At 42.5% G+C, this 26,086-nt stretch overlaps 2 protein-coding genes across 3 annotated transcripts in view; one reads left to right on the top strand and one right to left on the bottom strand.

Annotated features, from left to right (window-relative positions):
• The window catches only part of ablim1a (actin binding LIM protein 1a), a 31,899-nt gene extending 13,447 nt beyond the window's left edge, over positions 1–18,452 (bottom strand). For both annotated transcript variants that reach the window (XR_009715206.1, XM_061285579.1), the window contains exons 1-5: positions 17,835–18,452; positions 4,566–4,703; positions 2,146–2,329; positions 1,806–1,915; positions 70–196 (exon numbers count right to left, since the gene is read on the bottom strand). Coding sequence is in view for 1 of the 2 variants with exons in the window: in XM_061285579.1 (XP_061141563.1) it covers positions 70–196; positions 1,806–1,915; positions 2,146–2,329; positions 4,566–4,703; positions 17,835–17,907 (632 nt within the window). In the remaining variant the exon portion in view is untranslated. The remainder of the gene's footprint in view (positions 1–69; positions 197–1,805; positions 1,916–2,145; positions 2,330–4,565; positions 4,704–17,834) is intronic.
• Positions 18,453–18,538: 86 nt separating this feature from the next.
• Positions 18,539–25,796, top strand: fhip2a (FHF complex subunit HOOK interacting protein 2). The gene is made up of 17 exons (XM_061285580.1): positions 18,539–18,818; positions 19,602–19,680; positions 20,030–20,199; positions 20,262–20,366; positions 20,459–20,581; positions 20,948–21,151; positions 21,230–21,426; positions 21,512–21,626; positions 21,697–21,773; positions 21,842–22,034; positions 22,345–22,508; positions 22,624–22,764; positions 22,838–22,928; positions 22,997–23,140; positions 23,449–23,589; positions 23,743–23,846; positions 23,920–25,796. Exons 1-17 carry the CDS (start codon positions 18,774–18,776, stop codon positions 24,029–24,031), a joined length of 2,205 nt encoding a protein of 734 aa, XP_061141564.1. The 5' UTR covers positions 18,539–18,773; the 3' UTR covers positions 24,032–25,796.
• Positions 25,797–26,086: the final 290 nt, after the last annotated feature.

Genomic DNA, 26,086 nt, shown 5'->3' with positions numbered 1-26,086 from the left:
GTTATTTTGGTTAGATCATAAAGATCTCAACATTTGTATATAAAAATCCAACAATGTGCAGTTACTTACTTGCTGATGTACTCTCCAGTTAGCACTTTCCCACAGGCCTTACATTTGAAACAACCAAGATGCCACTGTTTGTCTAATGCTAGGAGAGCCTGTCCATTCTTGATATCGCGACCGCATCCTGCACAATCTAAAAGAACAAAAGTTACATTGGCTTGGAAAGCTGTCAACTTCATATACACGTAAAAAAAAAAGTCAAGTAACAAGAGTGGACTGATTACATTCTCACTTTAAGTCATTAATATTAAGACCCCGAACAGCGATAACGACTGCACGCAAAGTGAGCTCCAAGACGTAAGCGAGGTTCCGACAGCTGCCTCTTTCTATCAATAACATTTCTTTAGCCATGACTTTCAAAACTACCTCCATATTGAAGAAGCATGCAGAGGCTCTCAAAAGCCACAGAGGTTGGTTTGACTAATGAACAGCAAACTCAAGTCATCTCTTGTTTAATGAATAGAGGATGAAAGCGCGGCAGAGCCAGCTCCAACCACAGGGGACGAAAGGACGTAAGGCATAACGGGGTTGTGGCAATGACGTGAGGAGAATAAGCATGTGTTATTCATAGGTGACCTTGTCTGAAAGCTCTTCAAATGCCAACGAGGCATACTGCTGGGGAAGAGCGCAATGGTAGGAGAGAGAAAAAGCAGAGGGTGAGCAATCAGAGGATGCAAATTCCCTAAGCCTGCCAGGAAAAAAAAAAGCCTGCTTAATTTAGAATGGCATTTCTTGAGAACAAATTTCACGAAATGAAAAGCCTTCATTTTTTAGTCTTCTGTGATTGATTACTCTGTACATGTTCAATATGCAATATTACTATACAATCAACAGGCACAATATTAGCTATAGCTGCATAATTGAATGAGTCTATAGGTACCAGCACGCCTCCTCCCCATGACCTATTCATTCTTCTTGATGCCTGTTGGGCTGGTCCTTGGTGAGCCACGAGGGTGGTGACCCATAGGAGGGGCGGCCCGCTGTGTTTAGAGATGGCTAGGACCCATGCTAAGGGCTGCTACTGTAAGTGGGTCCATCATCCTCTGGCCCCACATAGATGTCCGGGATTGTGCATACTTCCTCGGATCTGGCTAAATGTGTGTTCTGGTTTCCTTATAGCACTGCGGCTCCTTCAGGCTGCAGGCTATCCAAGCTTTGCATGATGAGCAGAGCGACTTCTTTGCACCAGTATGAGGCATGCAGCATCATTCTGGTGCAGCAAACGCTGTGAACCGATTATTAGTCAGTTGGACTCACCAGTGGTTGCTGAGCCAATGTTGGTGGGCTATGACATCACTATCAGGCTAAGAGGATGGGGGGCTATACAATGAATTAATACTGTATGATACTGTCTGTCTTTTGAAAAATACCGTAGTTACAGCATGTGGATAAAAGATGAGTCACCAGAGGGTTGTTGTAGGTCACAGAATACTGTATCAACAATGTCTTTATTATTGTGGCTGTAGTTTGATGTCATGTCGCTGAGTTTTTCTTTGTGCCACACCCAGGGATGGCGCAAGGATTTTTTCTCTCCTGGGGCTAATACAGGTGGACTGAGAAAATAATGAATACATATATTTTAAAATATCAAATAAAATGCTGGAGGGGCTTAATTGGGGCGACACATATTTCTAACGTGCGACCCCCCCCCCCCCCTCCAGCGCTGTGTTTGATAGTACACTTAAATACTAGTGTGTGAAAGACAATGCCTTCCTATACATTAACCTTGAAAAACGACTTACTGCTGGCGCCCAGGACGTCTTTTGGTCCAGGAGACATGGGCTCAATACAGTACTGACACAGACAGTCCTTCCCGTTGAAGGTCACCCTGTCGCCGGCAGGGAACGGCCGTCTGGATGGGGGATGACATCAATAATAAAGTGAGCCGAGATCCTATGGTTAAAATTTATTGAGCGTGGTCAGAGAGGATTGGTCAGAAACACATTAAGTATGCTGGCTAAAATGGGACTTCATCTAATATTATTTATATTTAATAGGAAATGTTTATGGAGCCAATCTAACCATCAGATGAATTCAGCTGCTATTCTTTTTATTACATTTCAACATATATTTGACTCTTACTTGCAAATGGTGCAAACAAAGCAGGCAGGGTGATAAGTCTTGCCCAGTGCAGTGACCACTTCCCCCTCCACAAAGTCCCCGCATCCATTGCAGCGAGTCCCGTGCATGCGCTGGTAGTCCACCGTGCACAGATAATCTCCATTCTTCATGAAGAAGCCCCCCTGGGCCAGGTCACATCCACACGCTAAACAGAGCACACACACAGTAGCATGGTCCGTTTACTGGTCAGCCCACTAGTCAGTGTTCAGTTGTCAAGACTCACTAGAGCAGTGCTTCTCAAATAGTGGGGCGCGCCCCCCTTGGGGGGCGCGGTGCTATTCCTGGGGGGGCGCGTGTGACCCTGGGAAACAGGCTTTTTTTTTGGCAGTACTAGAATAAAGTGTAATTGCGCGTTTACTACAGCAGGGGGCAGTGGCGCTCTCATTGTTACTTCTGTCACGTTTGCGACAGTGCAACATTTTACGACTTACAAGACAAGTTAGGATAGTCACGGTGGGGAGGGGGGGCGCGAATAGTTTTCTTCTTGCTAGGGGGGGGCGTAACAGAAAATAATTGAGAAGCACTGCACTAGAGTGAAAGAATCACTGGGTGCTTGAGAAAAATACACCAAATATTAATTTCTTTCAAATAGAAACATGACGCTAATCATTTTTCAAAGACAAAGCACCAACAAGCTTCAATGGTAATGGAAATGCAAGGTCTGTCTATTTTTACCGTTGAGTCCTTCTGCAACAATTGTACAATTGTGCAGCTCAGGAAACTCCCTTGATATGCCCCAAAAGATAACATGCCTAAATATATTTCACACTGCAGTGAGTTCCGTGTATTTAATTAAGACCTAGTCATTATGACAAACAGGATTGCAAATCAAAGACCTAATTAATAGAAGAATATCAGAGGGGTTGGTATAATAGCAAGATACTGGCTGACTTATATTTGAAGCGCCTCATGATGACATAATTACGTGAATCGCAGTTCCAGCGCCACAGCATGCGAGCTTGTGAATTAAAAGGCTTTTGGAAATGCCACACAAAAAGGGAGCAACATATTTGGATGTTTCCTCTAATCATTGTTATGCAATGAGCGATGCTAAAACCCTGTGGATGAAGGGAGCGAATGAAGGAACGCCTTTTTAATGCTGACTGTCATTTGCTATAAAAATATATCACATTATTGCATAAACATTTTAAGGGTATAAAAAAAACAAAAACAGAATTGTGTTTAGCACTACTCCCTCCATTCACAAGCTCTTGAGTCCATTACAAACTGTACCTCCCTGCTAAGACATGTACATCCACTTGCGGAGGACAGAAATAGGTACTAATCTCAGCATTTGCTTATTTGGAGTTTGTTATTCTAGCTACTTGTTGATAGCTGTAACAGGGAATCAGTCACAGATTAACCGGTGTCACTACGACAAGTTGAGCTTTTAAGAAGAAGGCAGTGAGGCCAGCCGAGGGCATCAATGTAGTAACCATACCGGGAATTCATCACTAATACGGTTCAACATTGAAGTCAGGTTGGAATGAAGATGAGCCACATCTATTTAAGTTGCAGTCGGATCATGCAGTAGCAAAATAGCTCTTCTGCGTCAGTCTTTCACGACGTAATCAGACGTCACGACTCTGTACCATTTATAATAATATTTCAGGATAAGGGCAAACATATTTGGATGAAACACATTTGTGCTTAACCAGACAGGATCCGCGCTAGCGTCCTACTATTAAAAAAGGGTCAAATTAGCTATGCGGTGAAAAATGTTGCAGGGTTGCACCTTCACTGCTATTTTATAATCAAAATAGATCAGATAAAAATACATCCCATAATTCACCACAGATACAATTATATAATGTTTCTGGTAAATTACACAATGAAGGCATAGTACGTATTTGCCTTTGCCTTTACGATTGCACTGAAGCGTCATGTTTCTATCCACATTCACACAGCCGATACGGGTTGATCTATTTAACGTAATTAGACAAATGTCAATGTGACAGTGACAAATATTTTCAACACAAAAAGTGATAGCGCCGTGAGCGTTGGTTTTAAACTTGACATTCTGCCATGATCTTAACTGGTGGCATTGCATCACTATCTGGCAAATAGCTCCAGAGATTTCAACGCTAATTAGAACTGTACAGTACACACAGAATAGCCAGCCAGGAAAATGCCGTCTTAAACAATGTGAAAGAGGCTAATTACTCATATTACTAAGATACTGCATACTGGACAACATTTGACTTGCAACTTTGAGGAAGGCCTTTTTGAGCATCCAGGGTGATGGTGCACCCATGGAAAAAGAAATTAGTGCAGAGGAAGAAAAGGTCTTTCTTATTTATGCTTACTTAAGATAGGGTACAAAAATGAGACCTTGAGTTTTGTGTATGTTTGTTTGCGTACTTAGCAGTGTGTTACTGTACCTTTACAAGTGAAGCACTTTAGGTGAAAGTGTTTGTTTTGCACTCGCAGCACCTCGCCCTTGCATGGTTGCCTGCACTTAAAGCACTGGATCAGGGGCTTCTCTGTAGAGTGGTGCTGCGTATCCTGCGCATGAGCCACTGCAAAGAGAAGACACATTAGCATCACTAATGGCTTCGAAATGATGACGATGACTCAACTCGGGTGCTCGCTGTGAGTGTCTGTACTTTGTTGCTTTTCTTCTTTTCCACGTTGTTGTTCTTGGCACTTAGAGTTGGTAAAAACAGTTTACATTCACTTGGTCAAATCCCAAGTTGTTATTAACAAAGAAAGAGACTTTATTTGGAGAGAAACAGGCTTGAATGAGATTTGTTAATTCGGAATACAGCCACATTTCCACTTAAGCGTCTTTGGGTTTTTGAAAAGCGCTATACAAATTTGATGAATTATTAATTATTATTATTATTGTAACATAGTGTGCAAACATCTGATTTTAATGTTAGTCCAGGGCTCTTGAAGTGTTCAGTTTGGATGTTTGAGAGCGTGTCAAATATTTGACAGTGTGCAGACCCTGGCACTCAGCTCAGATAAGAATAAAACAGGCTTCCTGTTAAGATAGCAGGGGGATGAAGGATGGAAAGGAACAGAATGTTCACCTATTTTTTGTTTGTGAAGTTTAATGGGAGGCAGTAGGAACATTGCTTTAACAAACTTGTTTTGGACTATCATTAGGGTATGTAAAATGTGTTATAGGTTTAATAAATGGATTAAAAGTCCTGGTTCAGATTGAATATAGTAAAGAGGATAAAGACACATTTATGGAAAGAACATGGTTACAAAAGAGGGGTGGCCATGTTTTCTTTGATGCAATTACACTCAGCAGGACAATGAGTCATCTGTGGACGAACTAGACAGTGAAGTCCCAGCAGCACCGCTCCGAGTGTGACGTTGCACCTCCAAAAACAAAACCACAGGCCATCTGGGTTCCTGAGCACTGCAAAAACACATCTTAAGCCTCTTTATCCTTCACCACATTGTAGCTGAACTAAAATTCAGTTCGAACCAGTGATGGACTGTAATAATATTGTAATACATTGTGTAACTTGAAGAGAAGTAACAGTGACAGCCTCAAACATGGAAAAGCTTTTGCTAACATTTCAAAGCTACAATATTCCAAGAACAAAAGAGTGGGCTGAGTTTTTCAATGCGGGTTGCTTGCCCCACTTTAAATTGCTGTAGACTGAGAGGCGGAGACACGGTGACGAAATATAACTCAGACAGGCACGCAACACCACATGTCATTAAAAATTAAACACACAAAAAGGGCTTTAACTAAAAAAAAAAAAACAGATTGGGACGTGTGAGTTTAGATACAAACCATTAGCAAAAAATCTATTTGCAGCAGCAAATAAAATACATTTATATTAAACAATTTCCCTGCAGCAATTTAGGTGTTCTCGTGATAGCAGTTTAACAAGAATGTATATGTTATACAACACTATAAATAAGTAACATTATGTTTCATGTAGCAAGCTCAGCACAAATCAACTCACTCAAATCTACAACAGGGGGGAAAAAAAAACTGATTTGAGCAGACATTCCTAATCTTTGTTGGAAGTGTTGGCTGTGCTGGCTTTGTGAGCTATCCTGCCTCTTCGCCGAGGGTTAACGTGACTGATATGAGCCTAAACACACAATGAACACACACACACACGCACGCACGCACACAACCCATGGTGCTGAGAAAGCAAAAACCAGCAGAGCATCCTGAAGGCTGGTGAAACGGCATTAAGGGGCGGGGTTTCTCTCCTCACCCTTAAAGCCATTCCGCCCTTCACTCCGAAAAGCAAAACATGACTGTGTGGACAAGAACAAAAGGATGATAGTCTAAAGGGGAAAATGAAGAAAACCCTGAGGATTGATTCTCCTGCAACACGTGCTCTCCTTCCTAAATGACAATATTGACAGTGATAGTACCTCGATTTACAAACTCATCAGAATGTACAATCATAGGGGCAGGTTGGGAATACACCAGGGAAAAGGGAATTCAGACAAGAGAGGGTAGCGCTGATAAAATATTCATTTGCTCATCGCTACTGTACTATACAGCGTATAGTCTCCAGCAGAGTCAGACGACATCCTCACAGGAGTGTGTGAATGTTGGTAAGAAAACACACAAAGAGGTTGCATCCAAAACAATAGGGACCCAGATGTGACGGATAGCTAGCCCTTGACCTTATTTTCTAAAGTGCATTCTGTGTGACACCTTCACAAAGGAGGGGACAGAATGAGGAAGATGTGACATCTGGGATGGGTCAAAGAAAAACACAAGGCATGGCTAAGAGGTGGTCTAGGCAGAAATAAATCCAAAGGACCATGATCGCCAATTAGTAAAACACATTTTCGCCAGCAAAGAAAAACGTGTTTATTATCCCTCTAATGGCTGTTGATTATGTGAAATTTGAATACTTAGTAAACATAAAAGTGAGGAATATCAATCATATCAATACCAACATCTTTTGATTTTTTTTTTTTTGCTTGTTCAGCGGAAATAGTTTGAACACCCCTGTTTTAATCCAGTAGATATATCAACCATGCATACAATATGCCTTAATATTCATTTGTGCATTATTTATTGATAAATCTTAGTCTGCAACGTTGGTATAAACTACGTGCTTCATTTGATCTGGACTTAAAAAATTCATAGGATCTTTCTTGGCCCATACCCCAAAGTTGTATGTTAAGTATTGCAGCTTTTGTAATACTCTGCTAACTAACAAATAAACAATGAAAACAGAACATTCTTTACAACATTGAGCAACTACACACTATCTGTTATATTTCGACCCTGATTTCAATCAGGCATAGTGACAAGACCGTATTAACTGACATTGTGCTTGATGCAAAAAAATGTTGCCATCATTTGTATATTATCTCCCTGAGGAATGAAAACAATGATAGGAAATCATAGTATTAACCAGCAACCTCAAAGGTTACAACTAGGTCATCATGGAACTGGGGGATAGCCAGACAAGTATTACGGGTGATGGCTTTTCTGATCCCTTTTTGGACACATCAGCGCTTGCAACATTCCAGAGGATAAAAATTCCATTGACCCAATGCTGAAATTGCTACTGACAAGTGTACTCTTAAGCCAAATACTGACGCAGCTTTGGATCACCTGAGCTGGGAATATTTGGTTTCCTTTCAGCAACGGGAAATCGAAAGTCTCCAACGTGCATTGTGCATCAGCAGGAAGTTAAACAAACATGAGATGCGGTATTCAGTTCTAGGGAAGGAATTTCATCTCCTTTGAGTATTTTCACAGTATGTCTTCGAACAAGTCTTTTGATGTCTAAAGAATGTTCATTACATTCATTCCAAGTAAAAGTCGCAACTTCGAGCCTCGTAGCCATGGGGTGGGAGGATTGTTTTTTTTTCACCTCCTTTATTCAAATTGAAGAAATCTGAATTCATACCTTTAGTTTTGTGTCACTACGATAGACTATTGCGTGACTCCTCCCTTGAACCAACACCCTGATTGTTTACTGTTTTTACACAGATCAGTAAAAATTACCATAGAAATAATACCTTGTTTCTATCATTCTGGGATGTGCCAGTAACAACACTATCAGCTTTTCAAATAAACTGGATGCCTCATGTCCAACATTCCGTTGCTCCTTCCCATTTTTGTGATGACCACACAAAAAGCAAAGTGAAGATTCCAAGCAGAGCTGAGTAGCGGAGTTTGGTATGCAGACATTCTTTACATTATTCAGTTTACATGATCTCATATAAATATACTATATGGTTTGCAAACACATGCTGCTAAATACATACAAATGAACCACATGCAATTTGTAATTAAAACAATACACAATGTAGTGTCCCTACAGTAGTATTTAGACAGGAAGTAATCAATCAGGGGTCAGTCATAAAACTTGCCCCATATTTACAGTTCAGTTCAGGCCTATAATGACAGCATTAAATCCCAAAGGTCCAACGGTCAGATGCACGTGTGCGTCTATGGGGGAGGGTGCACTGAGCTCTTTATCACCGAGCCATAACAAGAAGCTCCTAACACTCATCGCCATTAATATGTATGGCTGTCAGCCTGCCTTCCTGGCCCGCTATACCAGCACCCTAGACAAAGCACTTCAAACACATGCGTGAAATGTGTGTGTGTGTGTCGGGGGGGTTGGGGGTCCTATCAGACTCCACCAGATCCCCCAAAACTACTCCTCAGGGACCTCGGTTTTGGAATAATGATTTAGCACCATGCAAAGCATTTGTTTTGCAGCAAGTACCATACAATTTGCTGATAAACACTTTCAATTCATTGGCCCTCTCTGTAATGAGACAATAGTTGGTTCATGAACCACAGAACCACTGCACGTGTATACATGGAAATGATAAAAGCTATTGACTCTTGGATTTTAGAAATGACACCTCATTACGTCTCCACGACAACAGACAAAGAGGATGTTTGTTAACAAGCATAATGCATGATATTCTTCTGTCTGGTTTGTTATTTTAACTTGTATATTTTAGGTCAATGACTTTCACTTCCTCTCTGACCACTAATCTCATCTGTATATTCTGGTCCAGTGTGGCAGCTGTACAAATATTGTGTCTATACAAAAATTGTGTGAGAGTGTGGCATGTTACCTCCAGGGGTTAGCTCTGCATTCAGAACCTAGATCACCATGCACACAAATAAGGATAAGATAAATTCCCCGGTGCCACCATGGCATTGATGAATCACTAACTATTTAGAGGCTTTGCATTGAAAACAGGACAACCACCTGCACACAGTGAGAAAATGCTCACCCTGCAATCTCAACATTCTGATTCATCATTCACAGCACACAGCGTAATTGAGTGAGGTTGAGGTCAGAGCCCATCTGGCCTCAGAAATGCTGCATGATAAGCTTACTGAAATCTTTGCTCACTTTCTTTATGCATACTAAACAAACATCAATGACGATCTATAAAGAAAAAGGTCTTTGACTGTGGATGACAAAACCAGGCAAGAATCCCTTTTGTGACAGATCCCAAGGATCCACATGGGAAGTAGCAGCTCAACTCCGTGGAAAACTTACTCATTGTGGTGAATGAACATGTGGCTCCCAGAACTTTTGGGTTTTCTGCCAGCACGGGTCTTGGTAGCAAGGCCGTTATTTTGTGGCCTATTGCGTCCACATCAAGAGAAGGATTTCAGGGCTGGACGCAGCCACCGGCCAGTAGAGCGCTGTCAGATAAATAAACAAACCTACACACGCAAACCTACACACGCACGGGTCAAGATATGAGTAATCACTTTTTTTTTTAGTTTGTTACAGGAATTTATTTATTTTTTTCCTAAAAAAAAGTCCCTGGAAATATAACATTACACCCACACAGCAACCAAAACCGTCTGTACAAGCTACAACCCAACTTAGAAAATGTTTTGCTAAATCACAGCACAAACAAACAGCATGACATTACTTAAAGAAATGACGATAACTTCTGGCAGTGTTATTCAGATTGTCATGATTAGCTTCACGGTAATTACTGATCAGGTGACCTAATTTTTTTTTCAATTTTATGTCGATATTTCAAGATTTACGGTGTGCTTTTCATATTTTTCATAATTTTGACAAATACCTCGGACGTATTTCTTTATTGCGCTATGGTACTGCCGATCAATCAATTCGGACTGACGTGAGTTTCTTTTTTTTTTTTAAATATCTAAATCAGTGTTACGGCTGGATCATAACAAACAATACCATCCAACCACAAATCCCATAAAACAGACCTGAAATGCGGGAAATATTCTCCTTGACCTTCATGTATCTAAACCACAGCATAGTGGCCTTGCTTGTGGTTAGTAGAAACCACCTTTTCTTTTTAACAGGGCACTACGAATGAGGCCACATCTGACAACAATGGAGTGTACCTTTTGGATAGTCACCATGGCAACGGCTGCAGACAGAGCATTGGAGGGAGAGGCAAAGAGAGGGAGAGAGAGCTCTGCGCAGTGTGCTTCCTTCTCTCTATGTGTTCCACTTTTTTACATTTTATAGTTTTAGCTGCATTGAATGTGAGGAGGTTTCTCTTTGAATCAAACATGCCAATTTTCCACCACGCTTCCTCATAACACGCTTTCTTCCAACATACATTTACATAAAGCCTGACACCGCCAAAGTAATCATACTCCAGCCCGAGCATCACGCGTTAGTACTGGGAGAGGCATTGCACGTTCCAGTCAGCCAGAGCATGTTTCCACCATGCCACATGTTTCTTCAAAGTTCTAAGCAGCACACACCCCCACAAACCATGTCAATATCCCTCGGTCGGAATCATGCATCTGCCCTATGAATTTGTCAGATCAGTCACAGATGTGAGTCAGTTAAATGTAATATAAAAAACATCTCTTCACAAAGGCACACTCATCCATCCACATTCCAGGGCCGGCAATCACACAATACCTTTTTCTTTGACCATGACCATTGGAATCCAATAAATCTGCAACAGAGAAGCTTCTAAGTATCCTTCAGCAATGACACAGAAGCTGCTGGATCCTTTTCAAGTGGAGACAGCACAGAGAGAAAGGGGGAGGTGCAGGTGCTATGCTGTCCTCCTGAAAATACGGCGACAGTGAGGGGTTTGCCTCTGACTGCCTGCTTTGCTGCTACATTGCTCTTCTTCTCCTCCGCCTCCTCTGCCTACTCCTCCTCCTCTCCACTCCCTCACTCTGTCCCTCTGTTGTGTCAGCCACCTCCTCACTGCAGCAATCTGGTGTGCTGCTGCCTCTGTGTGAACTAAGCCCAGAACCCCAAAACCCAAAGCAAACTATTTCCTACATATAAGATGTAAATGAAGCCCATTTGACATTTCAAGGTAATACAAACTAGGCGGAGCTATACATTCATTTTGTGTTGGTTCCAAATGTTATTCTGCCAAGCAAATTCATTTTCATTTTTTAATTATTTATTGTTTTACATTGGTCATTGTCCATTTGTTTGTGTGCACTATGCTAAGTATTATGATAAATGTGAAAAATGTGTCCAAGTGATAAATACTACTTTAGCATTTAGACGCCAACAAATAACTTGATTATTTTTGTGAACCTACGGATGTACAACTGCATAGACAGAAATCAAAATATTTGGACAATCTTTCATTTAAAAAAAATCTCAACATGATTACTTGATTATTAAAATACAGTAGAATAATTTTGATACATCCAGCAGTAATATTTTGATTTTCAGTAGAAAGGTTGGAGTATCCACTCTTATTTGATTTTCTTTTCTGCTGCCACTTAAAGGAAACGAATGATCAACCTTAACATCTGCAACCTTTTGTCGCATATTGCCGCTATCAGGTTCAAGTTGAAAATCAAACCTGATCTAAATATTAACATAATGTCCATATGACCAATAAGCCAAGCTATAATGGTTATGCTGCTTTGTGTGGCAAGCAGTCGGAGTGTGCGTAACATTTGAAAATCTCAAGTTGTACTCATGGCCACGTATAATCCTGATGTAAGCCACCATGTCGCTTGGTCATGTGCTGCTGTTTGGCAAGAAGCAGCAGGCCTGGCCTTACGCGATGGACACACATTATATAACTATCTGTGATTAACTTACTGCCTTCCCCCATTTGCAGCAAGACTTTTGAACGTAGGGAATATGCGATTGCGCAACAAGTGCACAGGAGAATTTGTGCACATAAACAGGTCAGATGTCAGCAGCCAATTAAAATACTGTCATCTGTAACTAACAAGCAAAGTATGAACTGGTGGCCACCTAAATAGAGACAAGGCAGACAGACAGAAAGCTAAAATAAACAAAGTGGGCTGAATAGAAACAGTCTGGTATCTGTTATTGATTTTAACTTAGTATCGCAACTGGTGGTTAGAAAGCACCCATAACTCGCATCCAGACACGTGACATCATTTCAGACAGATGCACACATTTAATTTCGCTCTCCTACCTGAAGCCACGTCATGTAGCCTCTCACTCAGGTAATAGTCGTTTGGGTTGAGGTAGGGCAGCTGCTCCATGTATTGTTTAGGAATGAGGTACAAGACCTCGGCCACATGTCCATCCTCAATGATGGACATGCGCTTGATGGAGCTCTTGCGTTTCACCCGCACGCGATCTATGTCGTGGCTGCGGCTGGAGCTGCATAGCCTCCCCAGGCTGTTGAGATTGGGCAGAGTGGGCATGACGCTTTGCCCTCCCTCAACCGTGCCACAAAGGGAGGTAAAGGACTCCAGGTAGACGTCAAGCACAGTCCTCCTCGAAAACACAGCTTTCTTCCGACATGAGGAAAGTGTAGTGGTCAAAGAGGTCCAAATCCGAACTAAAAGTGAGCCCCAAATACACAGCGGTGCATTATAAAGTCCAGCAGGGTTGTTATCTGTTCACATCTAGAGAAAAAGCAGAAAGCCGGGTGTTGATGCGCACCTAGTGCAGGAGAAGTCAAACATCAGGTAAGAGTCGGTGCCCAGTGAAACACTGGCAAAGAAGCTTATGAATGTCTTCAGCCCAACCAGCCTGGAGCCTTAAGCAGCTTAAGGCTGACGTTGAGCCTATGATTATCTTCTGGGTGGGGTTAGGTAGTTCCACATCAGGTTTGCTCAATGTACTCTGGGAGACATGCCACCCAATGGGACCCGCCGTCATTTCTCACACGTCTGCCAGAAAGTGAAAGCCTATTTGGGTTCACGGGACACTTTTAAAACGTTAAAAGCAACCACTATAGGGGGCTGTTTTAGAGGCATCAAGACCAATTCAAGTTAATTCAACAAATGCTAGGGAATTAGTGCAAAGGCCAAATGGATGCGGCGCATAAAGATGGTGCAACATGATAATCCAAGAATTTCGTGACAGATTGATATGGAATCATAGATAATGAGTATGAGCAAAGAACTGAAATAAGACGAAATAAACTGTGCACTTGGAATTTTACAGCAAACTAAAAAAGCGACTTAATTCTGTCCATTAGAACCCCGCCAGCCTAACAGTTATTATTTATGAAATACAAATGAACAGAATATATTGAACAATACTGTCTGAAACACACATGCACGCGCGCACGCACAGACACACACACATACACTCACACACAAATAGTGTTTTCAAAAGAAAGGTAACCCAATATCATAATAATAAAAAAATTGCATAATTGTTGTTGTTTGTCATTGCCTTGGGCCTGCATTTAGAATTATAAGAATATCTTGATTGTTAGAGCAAGAACTCAGACTGGCTGAGTGTGCAATTATTAAACTAATGTTCTTGTTTTCAAATATATTGTCAATAACCCATTCAGGCTTTTGAGAATTGATTTCATATAAAAATAAATCATGTATAATTAGCAGCCGATTTTTTAAACGACACACGCAAAAACAATAAGAGTCCATCTTAGGACACGCTACTGCGCTGCAGTGAGGCACTGCCCTCCAACTGTCATCCATTCCTCAAATCTAGCTACGACACATCTTCCCACATGCTCACATTTACTCGGGCATGTTCAGAACAAAAGTCAGCTGTGCCTGAACACACAAAGACAAAACCACCCCACCCCCTGCACAAATATGACCCTTTTTCACGCTTCTTACCATCCAGTCCGAAGCAGGAGGTGATTTTTTGGGCGTAGTTGCACAGCCCATCGTAGCTTTGCTCTTGCATCACTGTGTTCCTCTCCCCAATCTCTACACACAGACAATCACACCCACAAGCCGTCCCGTCTACCACAGTGCACGCAGCCTTCACTCCTTCGCCTGCTCATAAATTATTTATGCTTTTGCCAGGACACTTGCACACGCGCGTTCATGCAGAGCACCCTGCACAGAAAGTGCTGATGCAGAGGATGTGCAGCCCTCTTCACTGTCTGGTCCTATATGGAGGAGGCAGCGGATTGTGTTACTGCAGGATAAAGCCTCCTTTTTGATCCATCATTGATCGTCACATTAAGTGCAATAGATGAAGTGTGCGGGATGTACTAACTTACCAAGCAATGTGGACTCGCCGTACCAGGAAACTTGCTGGATAATGAGATTGTTGAGGGGCATGAGTCACACATTAATCACTTAAAATGAGCCAAAATTAAATGGAGATGTTTTCCCCAGTATGCTTTGGGAAACTAATAAAGGGTTCATCTTCTTTCAATGGACCCAAAGGTATTTTCCCCAAGCATAAATTGAAGGTAACCCAGCTAGCATAAATAGAGTATTATGATTTCCAATGAACAGCCTTGTTATCGAGTCTACTGTCCGTATCTCCTTGGTCACATGGCAGAGGTGAAGTATGAATGTGTTAACATAAAACAAAGTAGATTTACAGCTGCAATTCACAGCCTAGAACAGGGGTGGGCAAACTTTTTGACTCGCGGGCCGAACTAGGTTCTAAATTTGGACCGGAGGGCCGGACAAGGAGCAGATGGACGTAGGCGTTGTGTGAAGTCATATAAGCGACCTGTAAAGGTCATTGCATAAAAGATCTTGGCCTTTAGTAGGTAGTAAAGCATGGATATTCCAAACAATTTTTTTGAAAACAAATGCATTTATTAACAGCATTAAAAAAATAATAATTCACTAAAAAACTGCTATCAGTGATTCTCATAAAATACGACACTGTTATTATGAATAACAATCTCCATCACTTCAGTGCCTGCAGGTCAGATTAATGAAAGATGTTTATCTTATGAGATCACATCAAACGGCAAACATTCTGACCAAATATATCATCTTGAAGAATCGGTGAAAGCATACATCCAAATAAAGTAATCAAAACAGCAACACGGTGAGGGGTATCTGAAAATCAGAGCAGAGTTTTAACTCGCAAACACCTGGTAACAGAGGTGAGGAAACGGGAAACACCTCCTTAAAGTAAGCCTTAAGAACTTTACAGGTTAAGATTAGTCGCAAATAGGGGGTGCATCAATGTCCTTGAGCATCCTGCATTGTTTGAAAATGAGAATGGTCGCTAGTTTCAATCCCTGCTATGTGTACAAATCATATTCAAAATGCATTTTTTTACAATAAACTTGAGAGCCTCCCGTTCATTTTCAGTGGGAACAGTGTTGTTGGTCTCCCTTTTTTGCTAGTGCGTCATAGTCTGGAGTAAAATTTGTTGTGGCAATTCTTAGGCGAGATCCGAGGTGTTGGTCCGTTTACCTTGATCTGTGACGGGTTGATGTTGATGTGGCTGAACGTCACGTCGCGTACGTCGAGCCAAATTGTCCACTCTTTTTTAACATTCGGCACTCACTTCTTTTTTTCGGGCCACTCATTTTAATGGAAGGATTCCAGGGGAAGGTTTGTGGGTGGCTTTAGCGCAAAACTGCATCTGAAAGCTCAGCGCGCGAATTATAAGAATGCTGTCGTCAAAGCCCACGCTCTAAATTCGGGACTGATACGAATAGAGCGAGAGTGCGCCAAGTCCGTACTACTGAGTACGTACACGCACTTGTGAGTGTGCACCGAGCTTTCTGACACGGCTTCCGGTAGTAAATGCGCAGGCGAGCGCTTCGCCATCTACTGGGAAAACGCAGTCATTGCAGGCAAAATGGCCCAAAAAAAAAGGTTTAATAATACAATTTGTTCAGGGTTGGCGGGCCGGATTAAACGGTCCCGTGGGCCGGATGTGGCCCGCGGGCCGTAGTTTGCCCACCCCTGGCCTAGAAGGTTGTTGATATTACATGAAACCAAATATGACATGTCAACACTAAGACCAGAAGTAGCAAAAACCCAAATGGAATGGAAAACATTGGCTCACCAAGTGTATGTGAGAATTCTGCTGAGTTGAAGATCCCATGATGGAAATGTTCCAATAGACTAAAATGAACAGTAAATCTGTCCACAATCAAAAGAGTGAGCAGAAACCAGTTTGGCTGTTAATACAGCATATCAATAAGGCATAGGTGTCAAACTCAAGGCCCGGGGGCCAGATATGGCCCACCACATCATTTTATGTGGCCCGCGAAGACAAATTGTGCATCAAATTCGTCTGTCATTACTAGAATTGCAAATTGTTTCCACTTTTAAAGTATATATATTTTTAAATATTTGACCTGGTTTTACTCGTCTAATCTGAAAACGAGTTATTTGTCAGTTTGTTTTGTAGCTTTTACTGTATATAATATGAGGGGCTCATACATTTATTTGGGTTAACAGTCGAAAGAAGCTATGAAGCTATGAAAAAAATGAGTTCGACACCCCTGCAATAAGGTTTTAAAATGACATCACTGCAATAGGTCTGGTACAACTGTAAATGTTTTGAGAAACCTTGAGCGTTCAAGGATGACATGAAAATACATTTTCCGAAAGAATAACTCAGACATCAGCACAGTGGAAATATGATGACCCTGAATAAGCAGCAGGCCCACAATGGGAATATTCTACTTTTATTGGGTCACTAATGGAAGGAAATCACTTGCAAGGTAAAAGCTGTTGACCTTGCACTGACTGATACAAGGGGATGGCTAGAAAATAAGAGAGCCCAGTAATGGCTCTGACCAGTTGATGTCTGATAATCAGAAATGGAGATCAATCACTCAAGGCTCTTAAGAATTCAACTTCTTGCTAATCTTGGGCTATTGTATTTATAATAAAATATTACATTAGAGAACTTACATATAGATTTTCACATTATATAAAGAGCAGAAAATCTTAAGGACACTTGCGAGGTTGCTGCTTATGGATATTGACTGGCTTGCACTTGGTTTAAGTTGGGTAACCAAGAATGTCATGCAGTGGACCATGAGCTTTATTGATTGAACCCACGCAGCCTGCACAGAGGTCAGTCAAGGGACCTACACCATCAATGATCTCCGTGTGCTTCAGAGTGATTCTCAAACGACCACTGGGCAATGCACTTTAGTACATCTCCTTGCTTGAAGTCTTCCATTAACATGAAAATATGTCGCTGCAAGTGTTTACTCATTTTATTTCACAGCTTTGCTAAGGCAAGAAAAGGTACAGCTGTGAATCTCAGATTCTCTTTACTGAAAGAGCAAATGAGGCAAATTTTATGAGTGATGATTTCAAATGTCTGGTCTATTTTTAGATTACAAAGTGTAGACATCCCGTAATAAATTGTAGGCTGCAGCAGTGTGGTTATTCCATCTGCAAGGATGTAACCTACTTACACAGGTAGTGTCACCGCTCCCCAGACAGACGACTATAGGTTTCTATTCTCGAGCCCCCCTCCTAACCAAAATGAAGAGACCTTTTTGCCTCCGAATCTATTGATATGAAACCTTCTGCGGCACAAGACACTCACCTTTAGCAGACATGCCGGGTAGGTAAACGGTCCTCTGCAGCGATGAACAAGGCGAGCTCAGCGCAGGCAACATTGGAGCATGGCTTGATTGGCGATTTTGTTTTCATATGGACTTTGTTGGGCATTCTTAGTACATGTCGTATCATTTGAACACATGCTAAACGTTGGCTGCAATTTAGCGGACTAGACGATGACAGCCTGGCGACAGGGCGTGTCCTCGAATAGGCAGCATCTTTTTTGTTGTGCAAGTTTTCCACCAAAATTGCGTGGTTAGATCATTCGATCCTTGTAACGTTTAAATAATCCTGATTTTGGAGAAGACTCGTTGTAAGTAATAATCATCGTGGTACGTTAAAGTTACAGCAGGCGTTTTTTCCTTAATTGTTACATCACATATTGTCTAATTGTCGTGATCGTGTGGACGTATGACATTGCAAAACATTTCTACATGCATTTCAACTGGATTAGTTTTGGCCTGTATATGAAAAATGCTATTTTAATTTGAGTGCCGTTTGACTGTAAAAATGACATCACATCAGCCTTAAATTAATATAACGTCAGTTGAAAACCGAATGAATTCTTCCCTCCTGCATTTGTATGCATTGCGAGTCGTCAGTATCAGTGTCCGTGTGTTGTAGTCGAGCGGCCCCTGCTGGTGACAAACGGAAACGGTGCTGCCTGGTGAGCGAAGTGCCACCGTGTCCAAAGTGAGCTAGCTGAGCTCGCGAGACGTTTTGTTTACAGCGGCTGCTGCGCTTATGGCCTGCGAAGTTACGAGGCCAGAAACCCTTTATTATTTTATTACTCACGCAGATTCTCTCGTTGCAAGGGTCATTATACGAAAGCTCCAATCTGGATCGAGGCGGCAACAACAGGAAGAAGAAAATAGAGGAATTCTCTAGGTCTTCTCGGGAAAAAATAGTCCAGTCGAAGAACAAAATGTTCTCCAAATTTACGTCGATTCTCCAGCATGCCGTGGAAGCGGTGAGTCTTGAGCAAACGCACGCATAAATCAACTGGTGACTATTTTCTTGGACATATTTGACATACATTCGGCGATCTAAACAGTTTCTATCACGTCAGCAGAGATAACGAACTAGCATATGCTAACACTAATTTACTTCTGTCTATTTAATTTGGTAAATGTAGCAAAGGAACAATCTTGACACCATTTATTATCTACATGTTGCAATTTCTCGACTATCGTCGTTCAAACGTAAGCCAGCTGTTTGTGTTTAACGTAGCCTGACAAACGGAGCTAGTTAGCCGCTAACGGCTAGCAGCTTCCTGCAGCCAAACTCACGTTGCTGCTAGTTAGCGCAACTGGCTTTCCTCTTTTGGGTGTTGCAACAGTGAAACGTAAGTTTTCCATTGCGCAAATATCGTCGCACTGCTGTTCAGCAAACATTCAGCGAGGACTCATGAACATCTGATATGTTTTGTCTGACGTGTGTTTTGGAATGTTGTCAAGTTAATCGAGGGGTGCTACTTTTCCGATGTCAGTATTTTATCAGGATTAGACAACGAGAAATATAATGATAAATATTTGAAACTATCCAGACATTGTGATAAATACAAATCTACTCAACAATTTTTATCATGTAAAATTAAAAGAAAGTAAAAAAACACAGCAACAACAACAACAACAACAAACAAGCATGCACGTTCACACCAGACACACACTCTTTGCGCTTGTCAGCTGATGAATGTCAACATGTATAATTTATTCTCACTGCTTTCCTCATTTTTTTTTTCTTCTTCTTCCAGCTAGCTCCATCGCTGCCACTGCAGGAAGACTTTGTCTATCACTGGAAAGCCATCACACATTATTACATTGAAACGTCAGGTAAGATCAGTTTTAAGATGAGAAGTTATTAGATTGCATTGCTGAATGAAAATTTTGTTTCTGATTTGATATATGTTTGCTCAAGTATAATCATCTATAAGGGTTAAATGCTGAAGTGGCAGCACAATGGTAAAACATTGTTAATGAATGTGAAATGCTTGACATTCTTGGAGTGTTAAACCTATGTTGTTGTTTGAGCTTGGTACTGTGGTTACTATCCTTGAAAATTATTTTACACATGGCTTTGGAAAGCAGTACATGTTTTGACTGAAGCTGCAGAAAACGTCACTCAACCAAGTTTAGATAATGTTATGGTTGCATCAACTTGCATGTTTGTTTCTGCTCTCAGATGACAAAGCGCCAGTCACAGACACCAATATTCCATCCCACCTGGAACAGATGCTGGAAATTCTCAGTCAGGAGGAACTTGAACGGGAGTCTGGGGAGACTGGGCCCTGCATGGAGTATCTTCTGCACCACAAGATCCTGGAGACACTTTACACGCTGGGCAAGGCAGATGTAAGACATGTATTGTAAGGGATGTAAAAGGGATGGATGTTTGAAAGCTCTTTTCCCCCTAGTGTCCTCCAGGAATGAAGCAGCAGGTCCTGACCTTCTACACAAAGTTGCTAGCACACATCCGTCAACCACTCCTGCCACACATCAATGTTCACAGACCAGTTCAGGTGGGGTGACCGGCATTTCCAGTACTTTTTTTACGCATTGCAGTTCGCCCCAGTACAGGTTGTGTAAGACATTTTCAACGTGTGTCCGCTAGAAATTGATCCGTCTGTGTGGCGACGTACTTGCCGCTCCTACAGAAAATGAGGAGATTCAGTTCCTTTGTACAGTTTGTGCCAAACTGAAGCAGGATCCATATCTTGTCAACTTCTTCCTTGAGGTACGTTGTAGCATTCTTCACCTGAATTTGTACGTAACATTGGAGCTCGCCAAAGTTTATCACTAATCTACACTGGTTGTAATTGTGAACATATCTTAGATCAGCGTTTCGCAACCAGTGAGCTTTGGAACATTGGTGTGCTGCAAGGTGATCGCTAACAAAGTAGCTAAAATTGGAATTGAAAAAGTGTTAGCGAAATGAAATGTCAATCGAAAATTCTTTTCAAAAATTGGGGTTGGAAAACGAAATTTTCAAAACATCACAAATTATTTATTAACAACAAATAATGTATGCTAGTGACAAACGAAAAATGCAATTTGACGGCAGAAAGTATTAAAATTGACATGTATCCACTCTTGTTTCTAGAGCAAGTCAAAACAGAGAAATGAGAACAAGAGTCCAGGCGGGGCAGATGAGCAGAAGGACGCTGTGTTGGCTCCAGACACGGGTCAAGAACACGCAGAAGGCAGTGAGGCAGCACAAGCTGCCGCCGCTACCTCAAGTCCGAGCAAAAATAACAACAGCAATTATAATCTGGTGACCTCGCTGCTCAACCTTAGCAAGAGCCCCGTGAGTAACCCACCGTCGCACCTTTGGGTCTTGCAAGGCTTCCTTGTTGTCATTTGTGTCCACTTGCGCACTGTCCAGGATGGCCGGATTGTGGTGAAGGCTTGCGAAGGCCTCATGCTGCTAGTCAGTTTACCCGAGCCCGCCGCCGCCAGGTGCTTGACTGAGAACACTGAGCTCTGTGAGCTCCTGACCGACAGACTGGTCAGCCTCTATAAAGCCCTTCCCCCATCCATGGACCCTTTGGACATTGAGACAGTGGAGTCCATCAACTGGGGGTAACTTTTGATAGTTTGTTTCTGAAAATGTTAGCAAATGATCTCATATTCTTATTGTTTTGTTTCGTGTGTGTTCTTTTTCCAGCCTTGACGTGTATAATGTGAAGGAGGATGGCGCAGTGTTTGCAGGGAAGAGGCCTCTCATTTCCTTCCTTTCTTGGCTGGATTATTGCGACCAGCTCATTAAAGAGGCTCAAAAGGTTTGCTCGCTGCATTTGGATGGCGTGTCGTTTGTCGTGTGGCTAGAGTTGACTCATTTTGTCATTTCAGTCGGCGGCCTCTGTGATGGCCAAAGCAGTGCGAGAAAGATTTTTTGTTTGCGTGATGGAGCCGCAGCTTATGCAGACGTAAGTTCCTGTCATCGGTCGCCCGCGCTGTCACGATTTGTGTCTTCAAAGTCTGTTCTCGGCCGTAGGTCTGAGGTGGGCATCCTCACCTCGACGGCCCTTCTCAACAGGATCATCCGTCAGGTGACGTCGGAGGCTCTGCTTCAGGAGATGGTGTACTTCCTGTTGGGGGAGGAGAGCGAGGCCGAGACACCGTCCACCATGGCTCAGAATCCCGTCAGGCACATACTCATCGAACACTGTGACCACATTTCAGACGAGGTCATTGCCACTTTTCAACATCAGTCTATGTCAATTACTGTCAAGCCTTTTGTTGCTTTCCTTGTAGGCAGAATGTATTTTTCTTATTCACCACCTGCCTTTGTTCAAAATGAAAAAAAAACCCAGTGTGACTGTGACTCATGTTATCAACCAAAAGCACACAAATAACATCTGACAAAGCCAGGACGCGCATTGTTCAGACTCAAGCGGTGGCTTCTGCCGGTTTTCTTTTCTTGTCAGAAAGCAAACGGTTGCCATTGTGCCATGCCGACATCTGAGCCTCTTTTTTTCCCCTAACTCCCGTCTGCAGATCAGCATCATGACTCTGAGGCTCTTTGAGCAGCTCATTCAGAAGCCCAACCAGCACATCCTACACAGCTTAGTGCTGCGGAACCTCGAGGAGAGGAACTACCTGGAGAACAAACCTCCCGAGGAACGAGAGCCCATTGAAAACGGCCAGCCTCATGATGCTATGTAAGGACCCCCAACACTGACCCGCAGTGTTATCCAGTCATGGTTTTTGTTTTTGTCCCCTACAAAAATCTCATAACACAACTCATAAAAGAGCGCTATTCATGGTTGTATGCAGAGACCTGGAGGAGGATCCGCTGTTTGGCGACGACCTCTCTCCAAACAGCAGGCTGCCGTCTTCCGATTGGCTCAGCCCGTCGCACAGTCCGGACCACTCCAAGTCTGAGGGGAAAACGGAAGTCCACAAGATTGTCAACAGGTTCACCATCTGTCTGTCACGCTAAATACTCACCGTTGAGCTTTTTTAATTTGTTGAACATCATCACTTGCAGTTTCCTGTGTTTGGTGCCCGACGAGGCAAAGTCGTCCTACTTCGTGGAAGGAACCGGCTATGACACGTACCTTCGAGACGCGCACAGACAGGTGAGCCTCACGAGACTCCCCCTTCATCATCAGAGCAGGTTCTAATTCGTACGGATGGCTGTTCTTAGTTCCGGGACTACTGCGGCGTCTGTCATCGCTGGGACTGGAGAGGAAGCCCCAAACCCTTTGAGAAATGCAACTTGGAAGTTCCGTTCTTTGAGGGGCACTTCCTGAAGATCCTCTTTGACAGGATGGGGCGCATTCTAGATCAGGTCAGTTCAGGTCATCTCTTTGAAACATTATTTTGTTTCATTCCATTTTATATTAAGTGTCATTTTTATAGTTGGTCTTTTTTTTTAATCTCATTCTTGTATTGTACTGAAAATATGAATATGTTAATAATAAAATTAGGACTGGACTCAAGACTTTTTTGGAAGCTAATTTGATTCCAAATATTTGGTGAATCAGTCAATAATAATCAAAAAAAAAAAATGAATATATATTTTTTAATGCTTACAAGAAAGAGCAGAATTGAGTTCCCAGTGTAGTCTTGAGCGCTCCTCTGCTCTGCGTCTTGCAGCCGTATGATGTCAACTTGCAAGTGACGGCGGTTTTGTCCAAACTGTCCTTGTTGCCGCACCCCCACCTGCACGAGTACCTGCTGGACCCCTACATTAACTTGGCTCCCGGATGCAGGTCTTTGTTCTCCGTAGTCGTCAGGGTGAGTTTTACCCATTGGTGAAAGGTGTGTGTGGCTTTGGCAGCGGGACTAAACATACAGTAATTGCCTTTATTGTGTAACTGATGTTAAGAGTGTTTCTGGAGTCTGTCATTTCAAATGAATCAGTAATAAGAGCGTGAATCTTGTTGTCAGGTGGTGGGTGACCTCATGTTGAGGATTCAGCGCATCCCAGACTTCACCCCTAAACTGCTCCTGGTGAGGAAGCGATTGTTGGGACTGGAGCCCGAGGGCATCACGTACGTACGGCGGCTCACTCGTCTGTTGGTCAAACTAGCCACTGGCGTGTTTTAATCCCGCCTCTCCTTCCAGTATCGACCACATGACTCTGCTGGAGGGGGTGATCGTGCTGGAGGAGTTCTGTAAAGAGCTGGCGGCTATCGCCTTCGTCAAGTACCACGCCACTGCCTCGTCGTCGCCGTAGCGTCCGCCGTGCCCTTCTCGTCGGGCCGCCTGAACGTCGACGGTTGGTCGTCCGTGCTCGACGGGCCGTGTGGCTTTCGGGCTCTGAGTTCCAACACTGCCAATTCAGCAGAGGAGCAAGATACAGACTGAAGATGGGCAACCTCTGCGTGTTCTTTTACTGCCCAGCCACTCATCATCATCATCATCATCATCATCATGGACATAATGTGTGTGGGACAAACAGATGTGTGTATTTATTTGCAGTCATGGATGTCATTGCCTTAGTGTGGAAGTACACCTTTTCTTTTTAGAACATTTTTATCTTCATCGACATGCAGTTGACATTCTCCTTGGACTGTAGTATTAACAATACTACACACACCTTTTAAAACGCCAAGGTCTCTTTAATTTATTGATTTGCTTTCAGGTCGCCTTTCTTTTTAAACTGTCGTCGTATTAGGATGCTTTTAATTCAGTCAACGAGCTGAAGCTTTTTCTTCATCATCCAAAGGTGTCAGCATCCAGCGTGGTGCGTTTAGGAACTTTTGCACATGCACTTGTTACATTTTCGCTTGCATTTGTACAAAGATACAAGGCTTCTCATAGTTCCCATTCTGTATGTAAATGTTTTCCTTCCCTGAGCCACTGAGCTCATCTCTTAAGTTGCTATGCCTTCTTCTACAAACTTGTATTTAAAAGCAGTGTTGTGTCTCGGATGACCCAAAAGTGTACTGTATTAATTTCAGGGCGAGGTGTTGGTTGCTTGAAATCAACAACTTGCTACACTTTTGGGAGACTTCAAGATGGTCCTCCATGTATTTTGGGTGTAGTTATTAGGTTGGTGTTTCAACACTTGTGTGGGGACGCGAGAGATTTGTGTTGCACTCCTCCGCCAATCTTGAGCTGTTGATGGAAGTGCTCGCACAGGGTCACATTTGCACATTTGTATTTCTTCACACTTGCTCATTATGTAAATATATAACACAAATTGTGTATTTTTTCCTCTTTCATAAACCAAATATAGGAGTAATGTTCCTATTTTCCAGGACTTGCTTTTTTCTTTCTTAAATGGTCAATCATCCATATTTTATTATCAGCCATCTTACCAACTTTGAGTGTTAAGTTGTGTATTGTGTGTGTACAACAATAGCAATATAGAAATATACTACCTGGTGTCATTGCATGCCGTGGCATTATTTTCTTTGACAAAAGAGAGCAGTAGGCTGATTGGCTGAGTTCTCAGTGACACGTGATGCCTTACTTCTACTCTTCATCTTTTTAGTTACATCAGCTCGCCTTGCCATGACTATGTTGTTAGCTTTTTTGCTGACAGTGACCGGTCACTGTTGTTTGTAATTGCATCCATACTCGGTTGTTTCTTTCCTGATATGAAAGAAAGTGAAGCCTTGTTCTCTTTGTATGGCTATTTTGATTTGTGCAATGCAGACATGAGACATGGTGCATGATCTTCCCTCCTGGTGCTTCACTGAGGATTTGAAACGCAAGCATTGTGTTCTCACTGACTATTTACTGTCCTTATGACTTCTGTTCTGTTAAGACAGTGCTTCTCAAATAGTGGGGCGCGCCCCCCTCAATCAGCCAGTTGGTTTTCTATATTTAATATCTGATATCAGACAAAACCAAATTGTGAATCAGTAACCTAGGCTATAGCAGAACAAACAATCCATGGTCTTCAGATGCCACGCTGTCGCCATCTCCTGGTCAGCTAGTGAAATGCTTTTGCTGTTTTTTTTCCCTCTCAATTAAAACAAATCAATCAGCCAGTTGGTTTTCTTTATTTAATCTCTGATATCAGACAAAACCAAATTGTGAATCAGTCACCTAGGCCAGTGCTTCTCAAATAGTGGGGCGCGCCCCCCTTGGGGGGCGCGTGTGACCCTGGGGAACAGGCTTTTTTTTTGGCAGTACTAGAATAAAGTGTAATTGCGCGTTTACTACAGCAGGGGGCAGTGGCGCTCTCATTGTCACTTCTGTCACGTTTGCGACAGTGCAACATTTTACGACTTACAAGACAAGTTAGGATAGTCACGGTGGGGAGGGGGGGCGCAAATAG

This window comes from Syngnathus typhle, linkage group LG8 (assembly GCF_033458585.1).
Source record: "Syngnathus typhle isolate RoL2023-S1 ecotype Sweden linkage group LG8, RoL_Styp_1.0, whole genome shotgun sequence".
NCBI classification, from domain to species: domain Eukaryota; kingdom Metazoa; phylum Chordata; class Actinopteri; order Syngnathiformes; family Syngnathidae; genus Syngnathus; species Syngnathus typhle.
Note: the sequence above shows the minus strand (reverse complement) of the source record. Positions and strands in the feature narration are given on the sequence as shown.